General features: G+C 40.2%; 4 protein-coding genes across 13 annotated transcripts in view; 2 read left to right on the top strand and 2 right to left on the bottom strand.

The window, feature by feature from the left end:
- Positions 1-7,698, bottom strand: part of Pkc98E (Protein kinase C) — a 33,323-nt gene extending 25,625 nt beyond the window's left edge. Inside the window, exon 1 of one of the 2 annotated variants that reach the window (XM_046634003.2) lies at positions 7,599-7,698. The gene's annotated coding sequence lies outside the window, so the exon portion shown is untranslated. The remainder of the gene's footprint in view (positions 1-7,598) is intronic. The other variant, XM_046634011.2, reaches the window with a different exon arrangement.
- Zpr1 (zinc finger protein Zpr1) lies at positions 87-2,204 on the top strand. Of its 2 annotated transcripts, none has more exons than XM_046634031.2 (4): positions 87-486; positions 574-826; positions 904-1,326; positions 1,487-2,204. In XM_046634031.2, exons 2-4 carry the CDS (start codon positions 577-579, stop codon positions 2,023-2,025), a joined length of 1,212 nt encoding a protein of 403 aa, XP_046489987.1. In that variant the 5' UTR covers positions 87-486; positions 574-576; the 3' UTR covers positions 2,026-2,204. The 2 variants fall into 2 exon arrangements, with proteins under 2 accessions (XP_046489987.1, XP_046489986.1); XM_046634030.2 differs by having other exon boundaries at positions 87-494.
- LOC124222742 (Outer dynein arm dynein axonemal light chain 1) lies at positions 1,784-3,543 on the bottom strand. 2 transcript variants are annotated; one of them, XM_046634036.2, is made up of 4 exons: positions 3,081-3,543; positions 2,872-3,020; positions 2,417-2,806; positions 1,784-2,331 (listed from the first exon to the last, which is right to left on the bottom strand). In XM_046634036.2, exons 1-4 carry the CDS (start codon positions 3,081-3,083, stop codon positions 2,313-2,315), a joined length of 561 nt encoding a protein of 186 aa, XP_046489992.1. In that variant the 5' UTR covers positions 3,084-3,543; the 3' UTR covers positions 1,784-2,312. The 2 variants fall into 2 exon arrangements, with proteins under 2 accessions (XP_046489992.1, XP_068994125.1); XM_069138024.1 differs by having other exon boundaries at positions 1,784-2,806.
- Positions 3,966-18,137, top strand: LOC124222737 (serine/threonine-protein phosphatase 2A 56 kDa regulatory subunit gamma isoform). 7 transcript variants are annotated; one of them, XM_046634013.2, is made up of 9 exons: positions 3,966-4,100; positions 4,213-4,275; positions 11,825-12,002; positions 14,363-14,565; positions 14,732-15,126; positions 15,216-15,549; positions 15,711-15,929; positions 16,062-16,301; positions 16,362-18,137. In XM_046634013.2, the coding sequence occupies exons 1-9, from the start codon at positions 4,098-4,100 to the stop codon at positions 16,512-16,514; spliced, it is 1,788 nt and encodes a 595-aa protein (XP_046489969.1). In that variant the 5' UTR covers positions 3,966-4,097; the 3' UTR covers positions 16,515-18,137. The 7 variants fall into 7 exon arrangements, with proteins under 7 accessions (XP_046489969.1, XP_046489975.1, XP_046489971.1 ...); XM_046634015.2 differs by lacking the exons at positions 3,966-4,100; positions 4,213-4,275 and adding exons at positions 8,801-9,381; positions 9,559-9,757; XM_046634019.2 differs by lacking the exons at positions 3,966-4,100; positions 4,213-4,275 and adding an exon at positions 7,906-8,036.
- Positions 18,138-19,938: the final 1,801 nt, after the last annotated feature.

Below are 19,938 nucleotides of genomic sequence, written 5' to 3'. Positions count from 1 at the left end.
ACACGGTATCACAGGGGAAATCGATCAATCGCGCAAACTCCACACGAGGCGTGAGAGGAGAAATACAGAGAGAAAAAAAACAGAAATTGAGGTTAGGACTTACGCGATTCTCTCGTCACGCTTGTCACACGTCAACAATCGTGCCAATCTTCGAGACGGTCGGTTTACTCCTGTGAAAAAATCATCGATCGTCTGGCTATCGTCGATGCGAAAACCAGCAAACCGGCGGTGATCAAGATCAACAGTTGGAATCGCTACGACGTCGCATCTCGTGATTTGAGGTTAAGCGCAAATTTTCATTCGTTCCGTACCAGAGCAAAGTACTCTGTTTTATTAACTGACGTCGACTGATCATTGCGAAGCCGAAAATGACGGCGGAGAAAAACCAGACACAAGTGGAAAGGCGACAGCCGTTATTCCGCGACTTAACTGCCGAGGATCCTGAACCAGAAGCTACAGAGATCTCGAGTCTCTGCATGAATTGCGGTGAGAATGTAAGATTGGGATGACGCGGGTAGCGCGAAGCGTTTTCGCTTCCAGAATCGAGTAACTTGACGATCGTTTTCCTTCCAGGGAATGACAAGGCTCCTTCTGACAAAAATTCCCCATTACAAGGAGGTCGTCCTGATGTCGTTCAGCTGTGAACACTGCGGCTGTCGTAACAACGAGATTCAGAATGCTGGTAAAACTCTTGACAAGGGGATAAAAGCTACCCTCCTTGTCTCCGGAGCCCATGATCTCAACAGACAAGTGGTCAAGTCAGACTTCACAGGGGTCAGAATACCTAAGCTGGACTTTGAAATACCTTCGCAATCTCAAAAAGGGGGTAATACACGTTGCATTTGAAATGGGTATTTCTTCGTAGAAATTCTTTTCAAAAGTAACTGGTATTTCATTTTTCAGAAGTAACAACCGTAGAAGGCATCATAGATCGCGCTATCGCTGCTCTGGAACAGGATCAACCAGTACGCAGGATACAGGATGCAGAGGGCGCTGCTAAGATCGATTTGTTTGTGGCAAAGATGCGGGCTCTGAAGCTTCTTGACGAACCGTTCACAATAATCTTTGAGGACATATCTGGGAATTGTTATGTAGAGAATCCAAATGCCCCAGCTTCAGATCCTAATTGCAGTGTAACTCATTTCAAGAGAACCAAGGAACAAGATCACCTTCTAGGAATCTATCCAGAAAACGAAGATGCGGCTCTGCTCAAACCGATTAAAGAAGGCGAATATTCACTTGAGGATATACAAGGCGAGGTTCTGACCTTTCCAACGAATTGTCCAAACTGTAACAATCCGTGTGAGACGAATATGAAAATGACGAGTATCCTTTTCAACGCAGTATTTCCATTGCTTTGTTCCTATTTTTTCTCTGAAAGTAAATTCTCCAGGATCTGTGAGCCATGTTAACCAAATTCTTTAATACCCAATGTAGAACTTTGGAATATTTCAAACCTCTGTCATTCTTAACAAAATGCATTCAGACATCCCACACTTCAAAGAAGTTGTCATCATGGCTACAACATGTGAAACCTGCGGGAACCGCACCAACGAAGTTAAGAGCGGAAGTGGAATTGAACCCTACGGCCTAAGGATCGAGGTGCAGGTGAAAGGAACGGAGGACTTTAGCAGGGATGTTCTAAAGTCAGAAACTTGCAGCATTATGATACCAGAGCTTGAGCTCGATGGAGGTTGCGCAGCGTTAGGAGGACGTTTCACAACTGTAGAAGGAGTGATACAGGCAACGAAGGAGCAAATAATTTCATCCTCAGCCTTGATCGGTGATAGCAGTGACAAAGACGCTGTTGATCGTATGAATAGTTTTATCGGTCGTTTGGACTCGGTTTTAAGTGGAAACACAGCGGTTACTTTGATTCTTGACGATCCAGCTGGAAATAGTTATGTTCAAAGTCTCGTGGACGACGGTCCTGACGAAAGGTTGAAAATCACGAGGTATGAAAGAAATTATGAACAAAACGAAGAACTCGGCCTAAACGACATGAAGGTTGAAAATTATGAATAGGGAAACCAAACCTTCTCCACTGTTCTACAACTTAATTGAAGCACGGGAATGATTATTTGTTAAATAATTTCCCAAACACTTCCCATTTTAAATACATTTGTACATGATAGAATTTGTCTTTTATGATCAATTTGGAAGCCGTATGGATTTTTGTTGAAATAAAAATTATTTGAGGCACCAAGTTCAGAAAACATGAATCAACCTTATAGCATCGGAATGCAGCTTCGGAAGCAGTGCGGAACTTTGATCTTTGATTAAATCTATCAACTTGCCAAATGCTGTGCGTATCACTCAACTCCTGCTTGCCTGTAAAAAGATGAAACATCTTTCAGGCTCTTGTTTCTTTAAAAAAATAGGAGTGAAAATGTTCGCAAGATGCAGTATCACTAACACGATAGGAACAGCGTCCAGCATCTTCAGAGCTGGTAATCGCCGGCTGACTTGAGCACGCCAAGTTTCAACATCCATATTTTCACATAACGGGTTATTCACGAATAGCAAATTTTGCAAATTTGGTATTTCCTGAAGTCTATTGAATTCTGACCAGTCCTTAACCAAATTATTTCCCATGTACAAGACCTTCAATGCCTTGAGCACGTTGACTCCCTTAATTTTTTCTATCAAATTATAAGAGATCCAAAGTTCCTCTAGATGCTCGCCAACTGTCTCAAGTCCAGAAAACGTTTTAATATAGTTGCGACCGAGGGAAAGTACCCTCAAATTTTTCAACGAATTTATTCCGGCTATCTTCTCAATCATGTTCGTTGAGAGCGACAGTTTTCTACGGTTGAAAAGACGCTGTTAAAATACTTGTCGCCGATATCGACGTCTACAGTTTGTACTAACTCGACCATAACTAGAGTTCCCAAACTGTTGTCCATCTTGTCAATTGGAGGCCACTGAAAGTTCAAATACATTTCTGTCTGCTCGCTGGCCTGCTCTCCAGTTTTGTCCTCCCATTGCTGAATCGCCTCCTTACATGATGTTGGTCTAGACTATTGAAAAACTTATTTGTACAATAGGATTTATATGACTTTAGAGTACCGAGTAATTACCATAATTACGAGAATACTCTACAGCGTGGAGTTTTGAAGCTCTGCCGATGTCGATAGAATGTAACCCAATGTGTCGGAAGACAAAATAAAAGAAAAAAAGAGAAAACTGGAAAAAGGAGTTTTTAAAAATTGCATGCCCCGCCATCTACATCATCGCGTTGAAGTTTACACAACGATTAACGAGCGATGACGGTCGATGTAAACGAGGTATGAAATTCTCGTTACATCCGGGAACGATTGAAGAACAACGAAGATCCCGGACGAATTGAAATAACCAAGGCGATCGAATGAAGCAAACAGTGCGAGCGTGGCAAATTTGCCGATTGAGGTAATGCTCGGGCGTTCTGAGCGGTCAGAGGAGTCCTTGAATGCGAAAAAATTTCTGCATCCCGGGTCACGTGTCGCCCCGAGAGCCAATGGGCTACCGGTGTTTGTGGATGTGCGACGTGTGCGTGTGTGCAGCTGAGACGAAGCCGGTGTGTCTCGTCTTTCAACGCGTGTGTATGTCGATCTGTCATCGTCCCAGTCCCCGTTTAGTTGTTCGAAATCGTGAATACGTGAAATAGAGAGGATAAATCGGTAGTAGTGGGCCTGGATAAAATGCCGAATAGCCTGAAGAAAGAAAACGTTTGTTGAAGATCAGGGCTTCGAGAACTGCGAGAAAACTGATGTGCTTCAGGGAAACATCGCGGACGCGGAATAACCAGACTCTCTGGAATAACGGTCGAATAAGCAGTCGGTAAGATAGCGTCGAGGAACAAATCGAGCATTCTTACCGATGGAGGCATCGGTCGGACTCTCGTGTCTCTTCGTAGGAACCGTGTAGGTAGGAACGAATCAACGAACGTATTGGCCGTCCGACTGCCGCCGCCGCGCCGCGGCCCCCCGAAAGGGTGTAACAACTTTTTGACTTGACGCTGGCGAGCCTACGTCAACTACAAATCGCCCGATTTCATACATAAAACCCGGAGCGTATCCGAGGCGCGGGTACGAGAAGCGATCCGACGCGCATTAATCATGGTACATTTTTACTCTTTACGATAAACGCCGAGTGTTGGCGAGCCGCGTTTTTGCCACAGTGACACCAGTGAAATACATTCCTCATTACATACTGCGATATATATTGTTACAGGAGTCGGTGAAAAACAAGGACAAGGGAAGGAACGGGAAAGATGGTTCGGACGTTGGCGACGAGGTAAGGAGGTTATAATTCACCGTTTCTTCGGTTCGGCGCTCTAAAAAATTCCGGCTAAATTAAATAAACAACATCTTCGGAAATGATAACACACGTTACTTTACGCACCGGAAACTGTTACGCGAGTATAGATCACCTTAATAATTATAACAGTAACGACAGTTTCGAAATCCCTGTCAAAAGTCCATCGTACATGGAATGACCTAACTCTTTCTATCACGCGTTGAAAAGTTTTAACCTTCATTGCAGGAAAGTTGTCGATAATCTCTTGCCTTCTTCCTCCTTCGCTCACCCCACTCTCCGAATAGCCGACAGCGATCTCAAATTGTCCTACGCCAAGAAAAATCAATCGTTAACCGTAAAGTCTTAAACTGAATGCGAAGCGCGATTACATCGACTGGCAGAATACATGCCTGGCTGTCTATTCAACTGCCCAGGGTTTAGTCGTGTCCTCACAACCGCTATCGATTCGGCATCAACGAAGCCTGAATGCCAGCTTACATAGAGGTTTGATCAGTCACTTTTTAGAGAAATTACTTTCATTTCTCAGGAATGGAAAAATAAGGAAACCTTGTCCAAACTGAGATAAAAAAAATGTGGATAAAAAATTGTCATCAAAAGTACAGAGGATCGCTTGGTCATTGGGTGCAGATTGCCAAGTTTATGCTGAGTTTAAGAACATTCTTCCTGTTTCTAGTAAACGTCTCAATTTGTCGATCGGTCTATGGCTATTTATACGATTTTAAATGGTCAGGCAGATGTTCTCGGTTTTCACCCATCAATTCCCATGACCGTTATCGAGGTCGCATGACGATTAAAACGAATCGTTATTGCCCGTGGCACAAAATGACTGGCTTCTTCTCTCCTCCCGTGTATCTCACTACACAACTACATACATTTATACGTTGATGGTCGTACATCGTGTTATCGACTAGGAGGGTCGGTCGTGAATTGAGGTTAGGATTTTTCAAGATTTGAAGTTTTTCACACAGATGGCGCACTTTTAGCACCGATTAGTTGAAATCGTTCTGGCGTAAGTCGCAGATTCACGCGCGCGTCGTCAATGAATACACAAACGCATACGGTATACCTATCTCTGCGGTATTTAATAACATCCCCCCTCCCCCCCCCCCCCAATTCTCTCGTTACAACCGAGGATTTACACGCACGTAAGTTCAACCGCGAACTGCATACATCGGTTCTCTTATCAAGGGCAGTGATGAATTAACTCATCGTCACAGCATTTTTATTTATTTCTTCATTCTTCTTTTCCGATCGCTGCTTTAATCGTTTGGAAATCGATAACTCAGGCGCCGCTTAGATTGTGTAAAGATTATTCGAATTGTACCGTCTTGGCTGAGAATTCATTTCTCTTAACTGATAGATGAACGATAAACTGTAAACAAATGTGTCGGTTCGAAACACGTTCGATAATATAGAATCGAGTTTTAAATTCAATCGCATGTAATCCGAGTAAATTTATAGAAAATCAATTTTTGATATGGAAAACGTATTATAGTAAGAGGTATAGAAATCATAGGAAAGAAAAACGATCTCTGCGCACACGACGCGCGTAAATTGACAATGAGTAGGGATGTAATCTCGTTAATGGAAATGTGCTTTTACAGCGCAAGCGTTATACTTATAATCAAATGAATTAATTACCGGTATAATAACTAGATGTCGATAATTTTTTTCACCACGCGCACGGTCGCGTTATTTGTAGCAGCAGTCTCTATATGCAATCTAATTCGTGTAATATGTTATTTGGCGATGGTGGCCAGAAACCACCAACGAAGTTTCCCCGTCCGTACCTTCCTCCTCGAATAACATGACTGTGACTATTTTTGACTTCCCGTACAACCGTGCGAATACAGAAAGCTAGGTGTTAATATCATACCCGAGATGCATTCCTCCGGTCGATCATCGGATCGACTCGAGTGTGTTCAGAGTGCTTTCTCTCTTTTTCTTGGCTACGTTATATTAGGTATGACGCGTGCATACATGCATGCATATATCATACGGAATATGTTTATAATAAAACACACACACATACGCATTGCGTTCGAACTGATGTGGTGTCGTCGATAATTATTGTTGTTGTTGAGCAACGTACTTCCGACATGGTGCCGTTACGCGTTACCCTCACCAATACCACCGACACTCTTATCATCATCAATAACACGATTTGACGCGTCGTCGTTATCATCACCGTAGCCACCCACCCATGTTTATTATACGCTGTTGCATGTATAACATACATGTATACATACGTACGTGATTGGCGTTCGGCTAACGTTATTATCGCGATTAAGGCAAGCCATACCTACGTACGTATACTTTGATACACGCGCCAAAGGGACCCAGAAAAGTACGCAACTTAAAACCTACTAGGATTTCAGTATCATATCGGCACTGACTTCGGCTGCATGTGTTACCTACATGTGCGTCACATGCTCCGATGTGGTTGCTGTTGTCGGTATATATACCTGTGTACACATGTGTGCACATACGTACTTACGAGCCGATGTTTTTACTTGTAATATATAATATTTATTTGTTTATTTATTCCTCGTTGTTGTCCGGACGTGTATATTTTCGTATTTAAATGAAATATCTAGTTGTTTTCTTATTTCACGCAAACTTCATTCTCGTTGTTTGAATTTCTTAATCGCCCGTCGATATCGAAGCTGAAAAATACATATATTTTCGTCGCGGTGAAACATTTGCAACAATTAACGCAAAGATTAAACACACTTGCGATTTCTAATCAAATCGAAATACACCTCGTTTATCAACAATCGATTTCAAATTTCGCTCTTATCGTTGAAATCATTACCGAGGTGCTAACTTCGTCGTGTTACCCTACGTAGATCGTCAGATATACCTCTGATAGATGCACACGCGGATAAGGCACGCACACGGATTATCGCGTTGTGTTGTGAACCCGCGCACGTGAAGTTGGTCAAGAGTCAACCGGATAGATCCGCCAGCGTTCTTCATCACCGCCAGTATACTTGGTACACAACGGAAAGTGCACTGTATGCACACTATGCATGCGCTCGTACATCATACATTGTATATTCGCACAGCACACGGATGTATAACGTTCTATCTACAGGCTGTGCGGCCGTCACGCGTCATCGAAGCCGCGAGTGAGTTGCGACGGCGACGCCGCGGTGCCGATGAGTCGATGTATTTAGGTACATATGTAACGCAAGAAGTGGCGCGAAGAACTGCGGCCGCGTCTCATTCCTCAGCAAATAAATCAATTGGCCATAACAATTATCATCACCTTTCGGACGCGTTCGCCTCGTACTTACGTTCCTTTCGGTCGATCCTTCGCTAACCGTTAGCCGTCAGCCTCGTTTTTCCTCGGTGTCAATGTTTGATCGTCCGTTGTAAAATCATTGCCGCACATTGGCAGTGTCGTTTGGACGGACGGACGTTAATTTCTCGGGCGATGCGTAGTACTTCGTTTCTCTCTTCGTCGTATCTCGTTCTTCTTTCCTCACTGTAACACAACGACATATTTCACGTATGTGCCATCGCCACACCGCGCGTTCTGCCTGGTGCAGTTATTCACGGCTGGTGCAGCCCGAAACGCGGAATATACGTAATTATGTCTACGTACTGTGTACGAAGTTCGCGATAAGCATTCATACGCGATACCTGGGCGTGTAAAACAACTACACGTTGCGTGGTTAGTCGAAACGAGGAGGAGGAGCAACAAGAAAAGAGAAACGGAAAAATTTCACACGGTGCGTGCGATTCGACGCGTTATTGTGCGAATAATATTACAACAACAATCCTCATTATTATCATCGTCGTCTGTAGTCTTTTACACCGCTGCAACATGTATAAAAAAACAGGAGTGCAGAAGAAAACGAAAAAACGGTTCATCGTGCATTACCAGTGAATTAATGAAGCGGCGTGTGAACAACTTGTGATGTGTGCGTGCGTGTGTGCGTGCGTGTGTGCGTGCGTGTGTGTGTGTTAACAGTGGCGAATAAACGGAAAAAAACTAATGACGATTTATCGTTCCGTTCTATAAATCGATACTTTCCATCGTTAACGAACCAGCTATTACAAAGTTTATACAGTATAGACGTACATATACTTATATATATATACTATATATATATACTATACTTGGTGGAACATCTCTTTCCACTCTATATATATTATATATATACATATATAATATATACAAACAGACCTAAACCTACATATACTTGTAATAAATGCGGCGTGTGGTATGGAGGGACGTGTAAAATCGCCTTGAGGCGTTCAACAAGTTTGAAATTAAAAATATCTTTCCCACCCCTCGTGGAAAAAGCAGCGTGGCTGCAACGCCGACGGCTGCACACACGTGTTATACGTATACGCATACAACTGTGAAATCCATAAAATATATATACCCCAACACACACGCGCGCACACACACACACTAACGCAGCGGAGCCGCGAAACGCAGAGGGCCGCTTATAAATATATAGGTACATACATGTACGTATCATCGGACAGTGGCGAGGAGGAGAGAGAAGAAGAGAGAAGGAGAGAGAGACTGTAGCAGTTTTCAAAACTGGACTCCTCCTCTGGCCCGATATAATATCTGATACTTATACCTACATACCGCTGTCCGCTAGTCTCTCACGAGTGTTATTCCGAAAACGAGAAATGAATTTACGCGAGCGAAGATTGGTGAAAAATACTATAACACCGCCGCACTATCGTTATAGTTTGCAATCATTTCATTGTCTCTTATTTTGACCCTATACGTATCCACGTTATTCGGTTTTATTAAGCGTTCGGATCTGTAACTTTTTTCTTACTCCACTTCTCCGTCATCTTCTCCTTCTCCTTCTTCTTACTCGAATTCTTATGCACACAGGATGCGTGATCTTAGGTTTCTTTAAATTTTTCATTGCTTTTTTTTTCTTATACGAACAATGCGCTCTAATTTTTGAACGAGAATGAAAACCGAGTGAAATAAATAAATGGATAAATTGTGACCAGGGGGGAAAATCACACCGAGTTTTGCCGCGTTCATTGGGAGAACCTCTGCTGTGGATCTAAAATCGATAACTTTGATGCACAGCTTACGTGAGTGCACGCAAGTTCAGGCTCCTTTTTTTTCATTACTTGTGGAAATTATAATAGTTTCTAATACCCGATTCGTCGTACGTATGTATATATATACATATATATATATATATATATATACATATATACACACCTATCTAGTATTAATTACTGAACAAAACAAATGAATTGAAGTAGAAAATCGTTGAACCGTTATGTTGGTCAAATCATCGGTGCGTGTATTTCGATAATAACATTGATGCGTTAGACCTGGGAAAAAAATTCTCCTGAAGTACCCTGGCTATAATCTACCACCCCTACCACTTGACCTACCGTGATGCAAAATAAAATGCAAACGTTCAGCGGTCTCGCATTTGGGAATGTATTTAGAAAGAAGGCAGGTTTTTTTTATTATTATATCATTTTTACTTTGTATTTACTATCGTTCATTGAATAATCATACATCAATATTGTTCGCATTTTTTCCCCTCATTTAACGTTCATTCGTAGGCCTAATTGAACCCGATGATAAACGCCCGAAGATAAAATCAACAAAGAAACTTTATAACCATTTCTGATTTAAAAAAAATTAATACAGAAATGTCGTTTTACAAGATATGTTCCAAGTCTATCGTTTTTTCTCGCTCTTTTGTCACACTGTGGAAAATGCTTTTTCACCATCCTCTTTCTTTCTCTCTTTTTTTTCTCCTATTCTCTGCTTCTCTCCCGATCCGTATTGCAGTTTACCGGCGGTGGGGTAGTTTTTGTAATCAACATATCATCATCTACGTTATATATGTATGCATGTACGTACCCGGATAGGTAGATCCGTAAATAGATATACGTGTACATTATCCCTTTCAGTCGCACATTACTGTGTTGTGTCAACTTTTGTAACAAGGTGGTATTCTATACTTTTTGGGGTCGCTAATTACGAGCCTGATACCAAATTAATAAATTCAAGATGGCGATTCCAGTATGGCGGACGATAATTTAAAATTTGATCGAATACGGTCAAGGAACTCTATGCAGAAGTATCCGGGGTCGCTGATTGGATTCGACATACTGAATTTTCCAAATCTTATTTCAGATTCGTAATCAGCTATCTCAAAAACTCTTGGGCAAAGTTTTTTCTCCGGATTCGATCGAATTTGAAATTTTGGTCGGCCAATTGGATCCGCCGTCTTGAATATTTAAAATCCGATTTCAAATTCGTAATCAGCGACCCCAAAAACTTATAACTCATGCCAAACATGTATATGTGTAGAGGGGTAACTTTCTCGGAAATGAATTATTTCTTCAATTTTCACGATTCTTTTCAATCAATTTGTTTTTAACAATAATAACTTGCGTTATATCGCGATAATTACTCTCGAGTATTGAAAACCTTTTAGTATGCTGTCAGAAATAGCAAAAAATATGTTGAAAAGTTCTCCAAGCATACAAAAAATTGATGTACAATAGGTGGTAAGAATACTCACCACCATGACTCAAATGGTCATAATGCGCACACGCGTCAATTCACATTTATTTCAAACGAATTCTTCTCAAGCTTTTTCACACACATACACACACACACGCGCGCGCGCGCACATCTATACACACATGAGCAAACACACACACACATACACACTCGACAATATATGCCTAGTATATTGTGTACCTATACATCGCTTATTATTATTGCGACATTTGAAGATACCTCAAGGTCGAAGTAATTATACATTACACGAATTGTTTCGACGGCGTTTCAAATGTATGCATACCTCTGGCATAAGTAGCCATCGTCGTTTCGGTACATGCATACATACATACATACATACATACATGCATAGATAATCGGTGGTAGTGGAGTAGCTTCGTCAATTGCCCTGTATTAAAATTTCCCGTTGTAATCATCTTTATAAATGAGAATAACTTCATTCTTTGAATTCTTTTTTGTTTCTCTTAGACTCGACCTTACCGTTCACGTTTATTATTTGTTTTCATTATGATATCAATGATATTTATATACCGGAAACCGTTCTTTTATGCTACGTATTTAAATTTCTATTATATGTATAGGTATGTAAATTGCTAATTATCATCTGCACGTCATTGACGTTTAAAATTGCTGAATATCAAATTGGAACAACTCTGTATTTCATATTTAAACGGAAATCTGTCGTGTTATTTAATTACTCTTTTTTTTACCGTCGGGAATATCTTTTAATTGCGAGCTCAGCGCGCTGCTGCTGTCGATTCTTTGGGAGAAAAAGAAAAGAGAGAGTGAGCGAAAGGGAGAGGGAAGATAATAAATAATTGGAAAATCAGGAATTCCTACCCATGTCAGATTTGAAATTTCATCATTCGTACAGAACTTGCGATGTACGAGTATGCAATCATATTAGCTTTCTTATCGCCGATCTATTATCGTGACACTCAACGGGCGAAATGAATTAAGACAATTCTTCTCTCTTTACAGGCAAACAAAACGGCTGGGGGAACCTCCGGGGGCAGTACGCCGCCACCTCCGCCAACTCTGATAAATAAAATCAAATATCAACCCGGGGGACCGGTAATAAAGAAGGATAAACGTCAGAGCAGCTCGAGGTTTAACATATCGAAGAACAGGGAGCTGCAGAAACTGCCCCTGCTGACAGGTGAGCATTCATTCATTAGTTTGTTCGTTTATAGCATGATACCTTTCTTTTTCCATCATAATATACGGAGTGAATTTCTAACGACCGCGTGTCCGTGATTTACTAAAATTTAATGCGCACACGCGAGAATTCGGGAGCAACTGTTCGCCAGGGCGACCAACCGTCATATATTGAAACGACAGTTCGCCGCGATCTATGTAACCTCAAAAATTTTGATAAGGATGAAGTTGGTAACGTTATTGCAACGATGCGTGTCTAGGAAAAATCGTTACGTCGCACCTTCAAGAATGTTCAAAATTTAACTCATATTTTGCAAAAAACCAACTCCTCGAACGTCATTCTAAAATTGCGCAATAATGATTTTGGTCTCTGATGTTTCATGACGTTAACGTTACCAACTTCAGACTCATAAATTTTTACAGTTGTCCGTAGCAGGTTGTCCTGAATTCGCAATTGTACAAATTTTTTAGGTTAGAAACAGTTAGTAGTCCTGGCAAACATTTGCTCTCGGATTGTAGCGCCTGCGCGTTAAACTTTGGCAGACGACGGACCATGCAGTCGTTAATAATGCACTCTGTATACCGGTATAACAATAAAAATAAATAGGCTAGAATACAGAATTTGCAGCATGTTCAGTTTATTGATCTTTCGCAACACTGACCTGATCGTCCCTACCATTGATATCGGAAGCAACTAGCTCTGATTGTAAGGTTCGCGTTAGCTTTGCTGGTGAACCGCAGGGGGCAGGGTAAAGGAGAGAGAAAGAAACTTGGGCGGGGGGGGGGGGGGGGGGGGTAAAAACATGGCGGGAAATATCGATTGAACGGATAAAGAGCAAGCCTGCACATGCGCCACCTACCATATACCGTAATATACCCATATACGCGTTTTCTCTCCTTGCAGGATTTTGCGTAAACATACAGTAGGACACTCATACTCTGCATCCATGTAACACGTTCAAGCTAAGATTCTTCTCCTTTCCGTATACGTCAATTATAGGAAGGGAGAGGAGACGTGGAGAATCGGGAGATTTTCAATATTAAATATATCATATACATAGAATTTATTACATGCACGGAGATACGTTTCTATCTATTTTTTGGAATTTATATCCCGTGTATTGTATTCTATTCTAGTACCTGCTGCAGTATTGTTGAAATACATTCGTTACCGTGTTCCTCGTTTACGTTTTATTATTATTTTCTTCTCGTACGTGACGGTTTTCAAACATCGTATAACGACGACGACAACGACAACAAGTGGCGGCGGGGCATACACGTTTTTTTGTCTATTATAACGCCAATTAACGCTGCGGGACTGACGGTCGAATTTTGCCGATCTTTTGCTACAAGTGCTACTGCTGCTGTCGCTGCTGCACTCTTATACAATATTATTAGTGATACACCATTGTTGGAAAGAAGAATTTTCATCAGCGTTTTACAGCATGGGGCACAATTAATATTCCTATAATCAACCAAGTTCGTACGTGTGAAACTACGTCTCTCGTGTTATTTTCGTCGATTCATCAAACACAACAGACGCGTTTTAAAATACTTGTAATCAATGATATATCATTTTTTTATAAGTCATATCAATTACATATCATATAATAATAATAATAATAACAACAACAACAACAATAACAATAGTAGTAGTAGTAGTAGTATTTAAATCCCTGTTACGATTATCAACTGTGATATACATATGGATGGGAGTCCACAATATACATTTACAAGGAGCAACAGTTCGTCGAGTCTAATTGTCACGTTTGTTTCTCAACAAAACGACAATTTTATCATTGTTTATCGTAATAACTTATAATCTATAGTTTTTAGTTAATTCCTTGTGAAATATGAATTTTTAGCACCGTATAGTCGTAACGCAAAAGAACTTTCATTTGTTTTAAAAAAATAATAAAAAACAGTGCTGTACAATTTTAATTTGCCTCGTCACTTTGTTACGTGCCTTGTTAGAGAAAACTAAAACCAGAGAAAAAAATCTAATTAATAAATAAGTATCAAAGTGCAAAGAGATCGTTATAAATATATGGGATGGTGCATGTCGGTGGAATGGCCCCGTCCCTCGGGTCGACCACCGGCGGTCTACCAAAGAGTCCAAGTTTTCATCAGGGTTTAGCGTTTGCAACGGTATTACCGCACGAGATTAATAAGCAAGGACCTTCGGCATCCGCGCTTCATTATCAGCCCCTACAACCATTATTGATCGGTACAATATTCATACTCGTTTAGAAAATTCATGTATCAATTTAAATATAAACTAATGAGAAGTAGAAAAGAAAAAGCATGGAGTCTTGTTTTAATTCAATGTCTTTTTTCTGTTTCTCCATTTCCATTTGGCAGAAGCGCAGCAGGGCAACGAAAGGGAGGAACTGTTTATCCAGAAGCTGAGACAGTGCTGCGTACTCTTTGACTTCGAGGCAGATCCATTATCGGATTTAAAATGGAAGGAGGTGAAACGAGGCGCGCTGCACGAGATGGTAGAATACGTTACAAAAAACAGAAATGTTATCACCGAAGCCATATATCCGGAGGCTGTGAACATGGTGAGTCGATTTTGCTAAAAAGTTTCTCAATCCATGATTGTTTTTGATATTAATTATTTCCAATCTCTGGCTATCGCTAACGGATTAGAGTAATTGAAAAATGTTCTAATTTTTGTAAATAAAAGTTCGTAACGACATCCATTGTGGAGTAACAATGTAAATTCAGTTTGCAGTGAACCTTTTCCGGACATTGCCGCCATCGTCGAACCCGAATGGAGCAGAATTCGACCCCGAGGAAGATGAGCCGACCCTGGAAGCAGCCTGGCCGCATTTGCAATTGGTCTACGAATTTTTCCTACGGTTGTTAGAGTCGCAGGACTTTCAACCCAACATTGCTAAGCGGTACATCGACCACAAGTTTGTTTTACAACTGTTGGAATTGTTTGACTCGGAGGATCCAAGGGAGAGGGACTTTCTCAAAACTACACTTCATAGAATTTATGGAAAGTTTCTCGGATTGAGGGCTTACATAAGAAAACAAATAAATAATGTTTTCTACCGATTCATATACGAGACGGAACATCATAATGGTATAGCCGAATTGCTGGAAATATTGGGGAGGTGAGAGATGAAAAAAAAAATTGTCCCGCCCCGTGCGAACGTTTCTCATTAAATGCGTATTTTGCAAATCTTTTTAACTTGCTCCGCAGCATTATCAACGGCTTTGCGCTGCCGCTGAAAGAGGAACACAAGGTGTTTTTACTGAAGGTATTGCTGCCGTTGCACAAGGCAAAATCTTTGTCTGTCTATCATCCGCAGCTCGCTTACTGCGTCGTTCAGTTTTTGGAGAAGGACGCGTCTCTAACGGAGCCCGTTATTAGAAATCTGTTGAAATTTTGGCCAAAGACACATTCCCCCAAAGAAGTGATGTTCCTCAACGAACTTGAGGAGATTCTCGACGTGATCGAGCCTGCCGAGTTCCAAAAAGTAATGGACCCTCTGTTCAGGCAGCTCGCCAAGTGCGTCTCGTCGCCGCACTTTCAGGTATGCCTGCCTCCTCGTATCATCACCGTCCTATTTATGCGCGTACATCTCGTTCTGACGTGGGATTTATCAAATGTTCCAAGCACGTATCAACTCTGGTATGAAAGTGAAAAGAAGACGAGGCGAAAGAAGTGATTTTTCTCACACCGACGATGTTTTAGGTGGCCGAAAGAGCTCTCTACTACTGGAATAATGAGTACATAATGTCACTAATATCGGACAATTATTCCGTCATATTGCCGATAATGTATCCGGCATTGTACAGAAATTCCCGCAATCACTGGAACAAAACGATCCACGGACTGATATACAACGCTCTGAAACTATTTATGGAAATGAATCAGAAAGTATTCGACGAATGCACCCAGCAGTACTATCAGGTTATTGTTATTATTATCATCACTGTTGTAACTATCGTCGTCGATAACGTCCGCCGGGAAATTCTTGGTCATAAGAGACACATGGATACGAGCGATTAACGACGAGTTACTCAGATTTTAATCCTTTTCAAGGATCGTCAGAAGGAGCGCAAGGTATTGAAAGATAGGAACGAGGCGTGGGTCAGAGTCGAAGCGCTGGCGATGAGACATCCTGGATATTCGTCGACCAACATAGACACGAATTACCCGTACACGTTGCCACCCGACGACGACGCCGACGCGGATCAAACGCCGTTGATATTCGAAAAGCCAAAAGCCAAATTCACGGAGGTGAGAGGCGTTCCAGTTTCAAGTCCTTTCGACGCCGAAAAAGTAAGAATCGTTGTGAAACGTAGATAACAATTGCTTCATACCTGTGTTTCCACATTTCAGGCACTGACGACGGCGGACCAACCAGTTAAGATGAAGGGGCTACTGCGGAGGAAGAGCGAGCTGCCCCAGGATTCCTACACGATGAGAGCTCTTTCGGATCACAAACGCGCGGACGAATACCTCGTCACGCCACCAGATCCAAACAAATGCTAGTCCTTACCCCGCACCCAGGCGTACACACACACCTATGCTAATGCCAACCCAAACATAAACATACACATAAACACGTACATACACATACATCCTACCATTATTATACTTTCGTTGCTGCAACAAGTCCAGAAATTAGCTTCAGGCCGCGCGTACGGCGATTACAGATATTATTATTCAATATTATACATATGTTTACTCCTACTACTAGGTACTAGTGCGTAAATACACACGTACGTATATGTATACATACATACATACATACATACATACATACATACATTCAGACACGCATGCCCCACACACACACGCTGCGCGCGCGCGCGCACGCATACATACATACGTAAATAACTATCAATATTGCTACTAGCCACGTAAATTTCGCGCGATTATTTTCCTTTCGTGAAATTAAGTTATTCGATTGAACGAAACAAAGCCAAACAACCAAACTAAAAAAAAGAAAGAAAAAAAACAATGTATTTCATACAACGATCGGATGTTACCTTCATTCAATTGGGTTTTTTTTTTATTTTTTTTTTTTTTTTTTTTATTTAATACAAATTATTTTTTGTTTTAATTTTATTTGAGAGGGTGAGAGGAAGAAAGAGAGAGAGAGAGAGAGAGAGATTAGTTTCAGTGCTGAATTCGCGAATTTTCTCTATAGCAATAATATGAGCAAACAAAAAAATGAAAGGGAAATCAGAAAATTGAAAGAAGTACGAAGCAAACGCAGTCATGCGCAGTAGGCGGACATAGTGGCATAGCTTTTGATCAGCGAAGATCAGCCAGGGTCGATTTTAAACTTCGTTTGTTTTGTTTTGTTTTTTTTTCCCCCTCTTTGTTATCCTAGACTAGAGGAGTAATTTTTGCTTTCAATAATATACAATCACCGATCCAGTTGATAGAACGAAAAAAATCAGAGTATTTCATACGAAACACACGAATTAAACTGCAGAATTTATATGGGCCATGGTTTAATTTTTTATTTTTTTCTATCTCTGTAAGACTTTACCGTACGTAAAAATTGATCGATCGGGAGAGAAAAACACCGTTGTCCCAACAGCCAAATAATCGATTTATCAATCTGAACGGGTACGGCGAAGAGTGATAGCGACGTATTCTTACTAGATGCATATGTCTATCAAATTTTTATTATTTTGTCCCCCCTAAAGTCAGGCCCTTTTGTATCTATTAAATCACAAGCATTAGCCTACCTGAGGATAATGCAATTGAAACAAAACGAACAAACGAAAATGATGAAAAGCTGTATTTTTCATCAAATCTTCATATAGTTTCACCAAGTACAAACAATGCCGAAATGTTTTATCGACATTCATGAAGTTCGTACTGTTATAACGATTATATTATAAACGTAAAGAAACAAAATAAATGATTAAAAAAATATTAATGAAATCGAATCAATTGTGTACAATAAAAGAATTAGTCAAATAATTGAATAGACTTCGTCGCGGTGGCCAAGATGCAAAGTTCTATATGCACATGTATAGACATGACATCAATGACTGAAAAGAAATTAAAAAAAAAAAAGTACCATGGAGAATTTAAAACTAATAATAATGTAGTCCTAGCGCTGCTGGCCAGGCTGTTACGTTTAATGTTATCAATATACCACCCTGTTGAACGATAAATGAACTATGATAAGCTCTTATAAGTATGATAGTGATAATGAAAACAATAAAAGTTGATTAAAAAAGAAATAAATTAAAATTTTAAACCTCAAATGAAATAAGTAACGTTCAGAGATTAAATTCGTTTTCAGTTGATTAAAAATAGTTCATCAAAACTTGAAACTTACAATGCCAACAAAGTATGTTTGCTTTAAGGTGAAAATAGAAAAGAATAAAAAAAAAGATAGATAGAAGTATAAAGAAAAAAAGTACACAAGTTGCTTACTTTTAGCATTGTGATATGCAAACGCATCCATGTTATACAGGGTGTCTATAAAGAAATGGTCGGATTTTTTGAACTTTATAGGAAATAATATTCTGAGACAAAAAGTCCTCTGCCATTTATGCATCTGACCCATAGATGATTAGTTATTAATGAAAATAAGCAGCCAATCAGATGCACGCTATAGCGGTAAGAAGACGGAGGGGGAGTTACAGGGTACGGATGCAGTGTTGGCTAACAAGCACGACAGTCCATGGAAGTAAGGGAACTTTCACAATGGAAAATAGCATCATTTTCACAAATATATCACTAACACTGCCTCGGTACCCTGTAACTCTCCCTCCCGCCTTATTGCCGCTATAGCGTGCATCTGATTGGCTACTTATTTTCAATAATAACTAATTATTTATGGGTCAGATGCAAAAATGGCAGAGGACTTTTCAAATGCAAAAATTCCGACCATTTCTGTATAGTAACCATACATAGGTCGTCTACATGTATTCATTGTGCGTAAATGCTAGCTCATTTTTCAGCCTCGTGTCGCGAATTTCGTTAACGTTTTCTCATTTTCTCTTCTACCCGGAAAAAGAAATTTTTCCACACGGCACGCGCGCGCGCACGCACGCACGCACGCACGCACGCACGCACACGCACACACACACACAGTGAAAAAATTGATCAAAACTCTATGCGAAACATCCGGGGTTGTGACGTGTATAATTACTTGTAAATAGATGATACTTGTTGCAGTCACGGTAAAAACGAATAGGTATTTGAAATTTCGCAACTTGTAATCGTGTAAACATGCGTGCGCGTGCGTGTACGTTGCAGTCGACTCACTGTGGCCTCACGTATAAATATTTATATAATTATAGATAATAATTATAGATAATAATAATAATAATAACAATGATAACTAAAAAACAAAACAAGATGAGGAAAAGGAAACGCAAAATACATAAATCGTGCAAGTTGTTTTGTACTAACAATAAATGTGATTAGCTGGTCGTTTCATCGTTTCATGATATTTCAAAAATTTCACGGTTTTTCGGAATAATGATAATGCTTTGCGATCAAGTACATACGTAGAGATTAGATGTCTGAAGAATAATACATGCGCATATATATACATACGTACACCATTATCAATAATATCCGACGATATTTGCCTGTCATTTTATACGTACGCACGTAAGACATACATTATATATACACACTATATTATTGTATTGAAATAATACGTACACAAATCTGTGTATCAAATTGGCTTTTTCACAAACTCAGCGATGTGAGATGTCGATAAGAGTAGCGATCGTTCGTGTTTGTCCTTGTTACTTTTTTTAGAAAATTTTGCTAAGCGTAAGTGAAAATGTTTGACTTATGTTGAAAGACTAAACCGAACAGATAGAGTGAAATGCAGAATAAAAAATAAAAACAAACCAAAGTGCTTACGCATGTATGTAACTTGAAAAATGTATATTCATTCATTCATTTGTGATGATTGATGATAATTGAC

Source organism: Neodiprion pinetum, chromosome 7, assembly GCF_021155775.2.
Source record: "Neodiprion pinetum isolate iyNeoPine1 chromosome 7, iyNeoPine1.2, whole genome shotgun sequence".
In the NCBI taxonomy this organism is placed as follows: Eukaryota; Metazoa; Arthropoda; class Insecta; order Hymenoptera; family Diprionidae; genus Neodiprion; species Neodiprion pinetum.
This window is presented reverse-complemented; position numbering and strand designations above follow the sequence as displayed.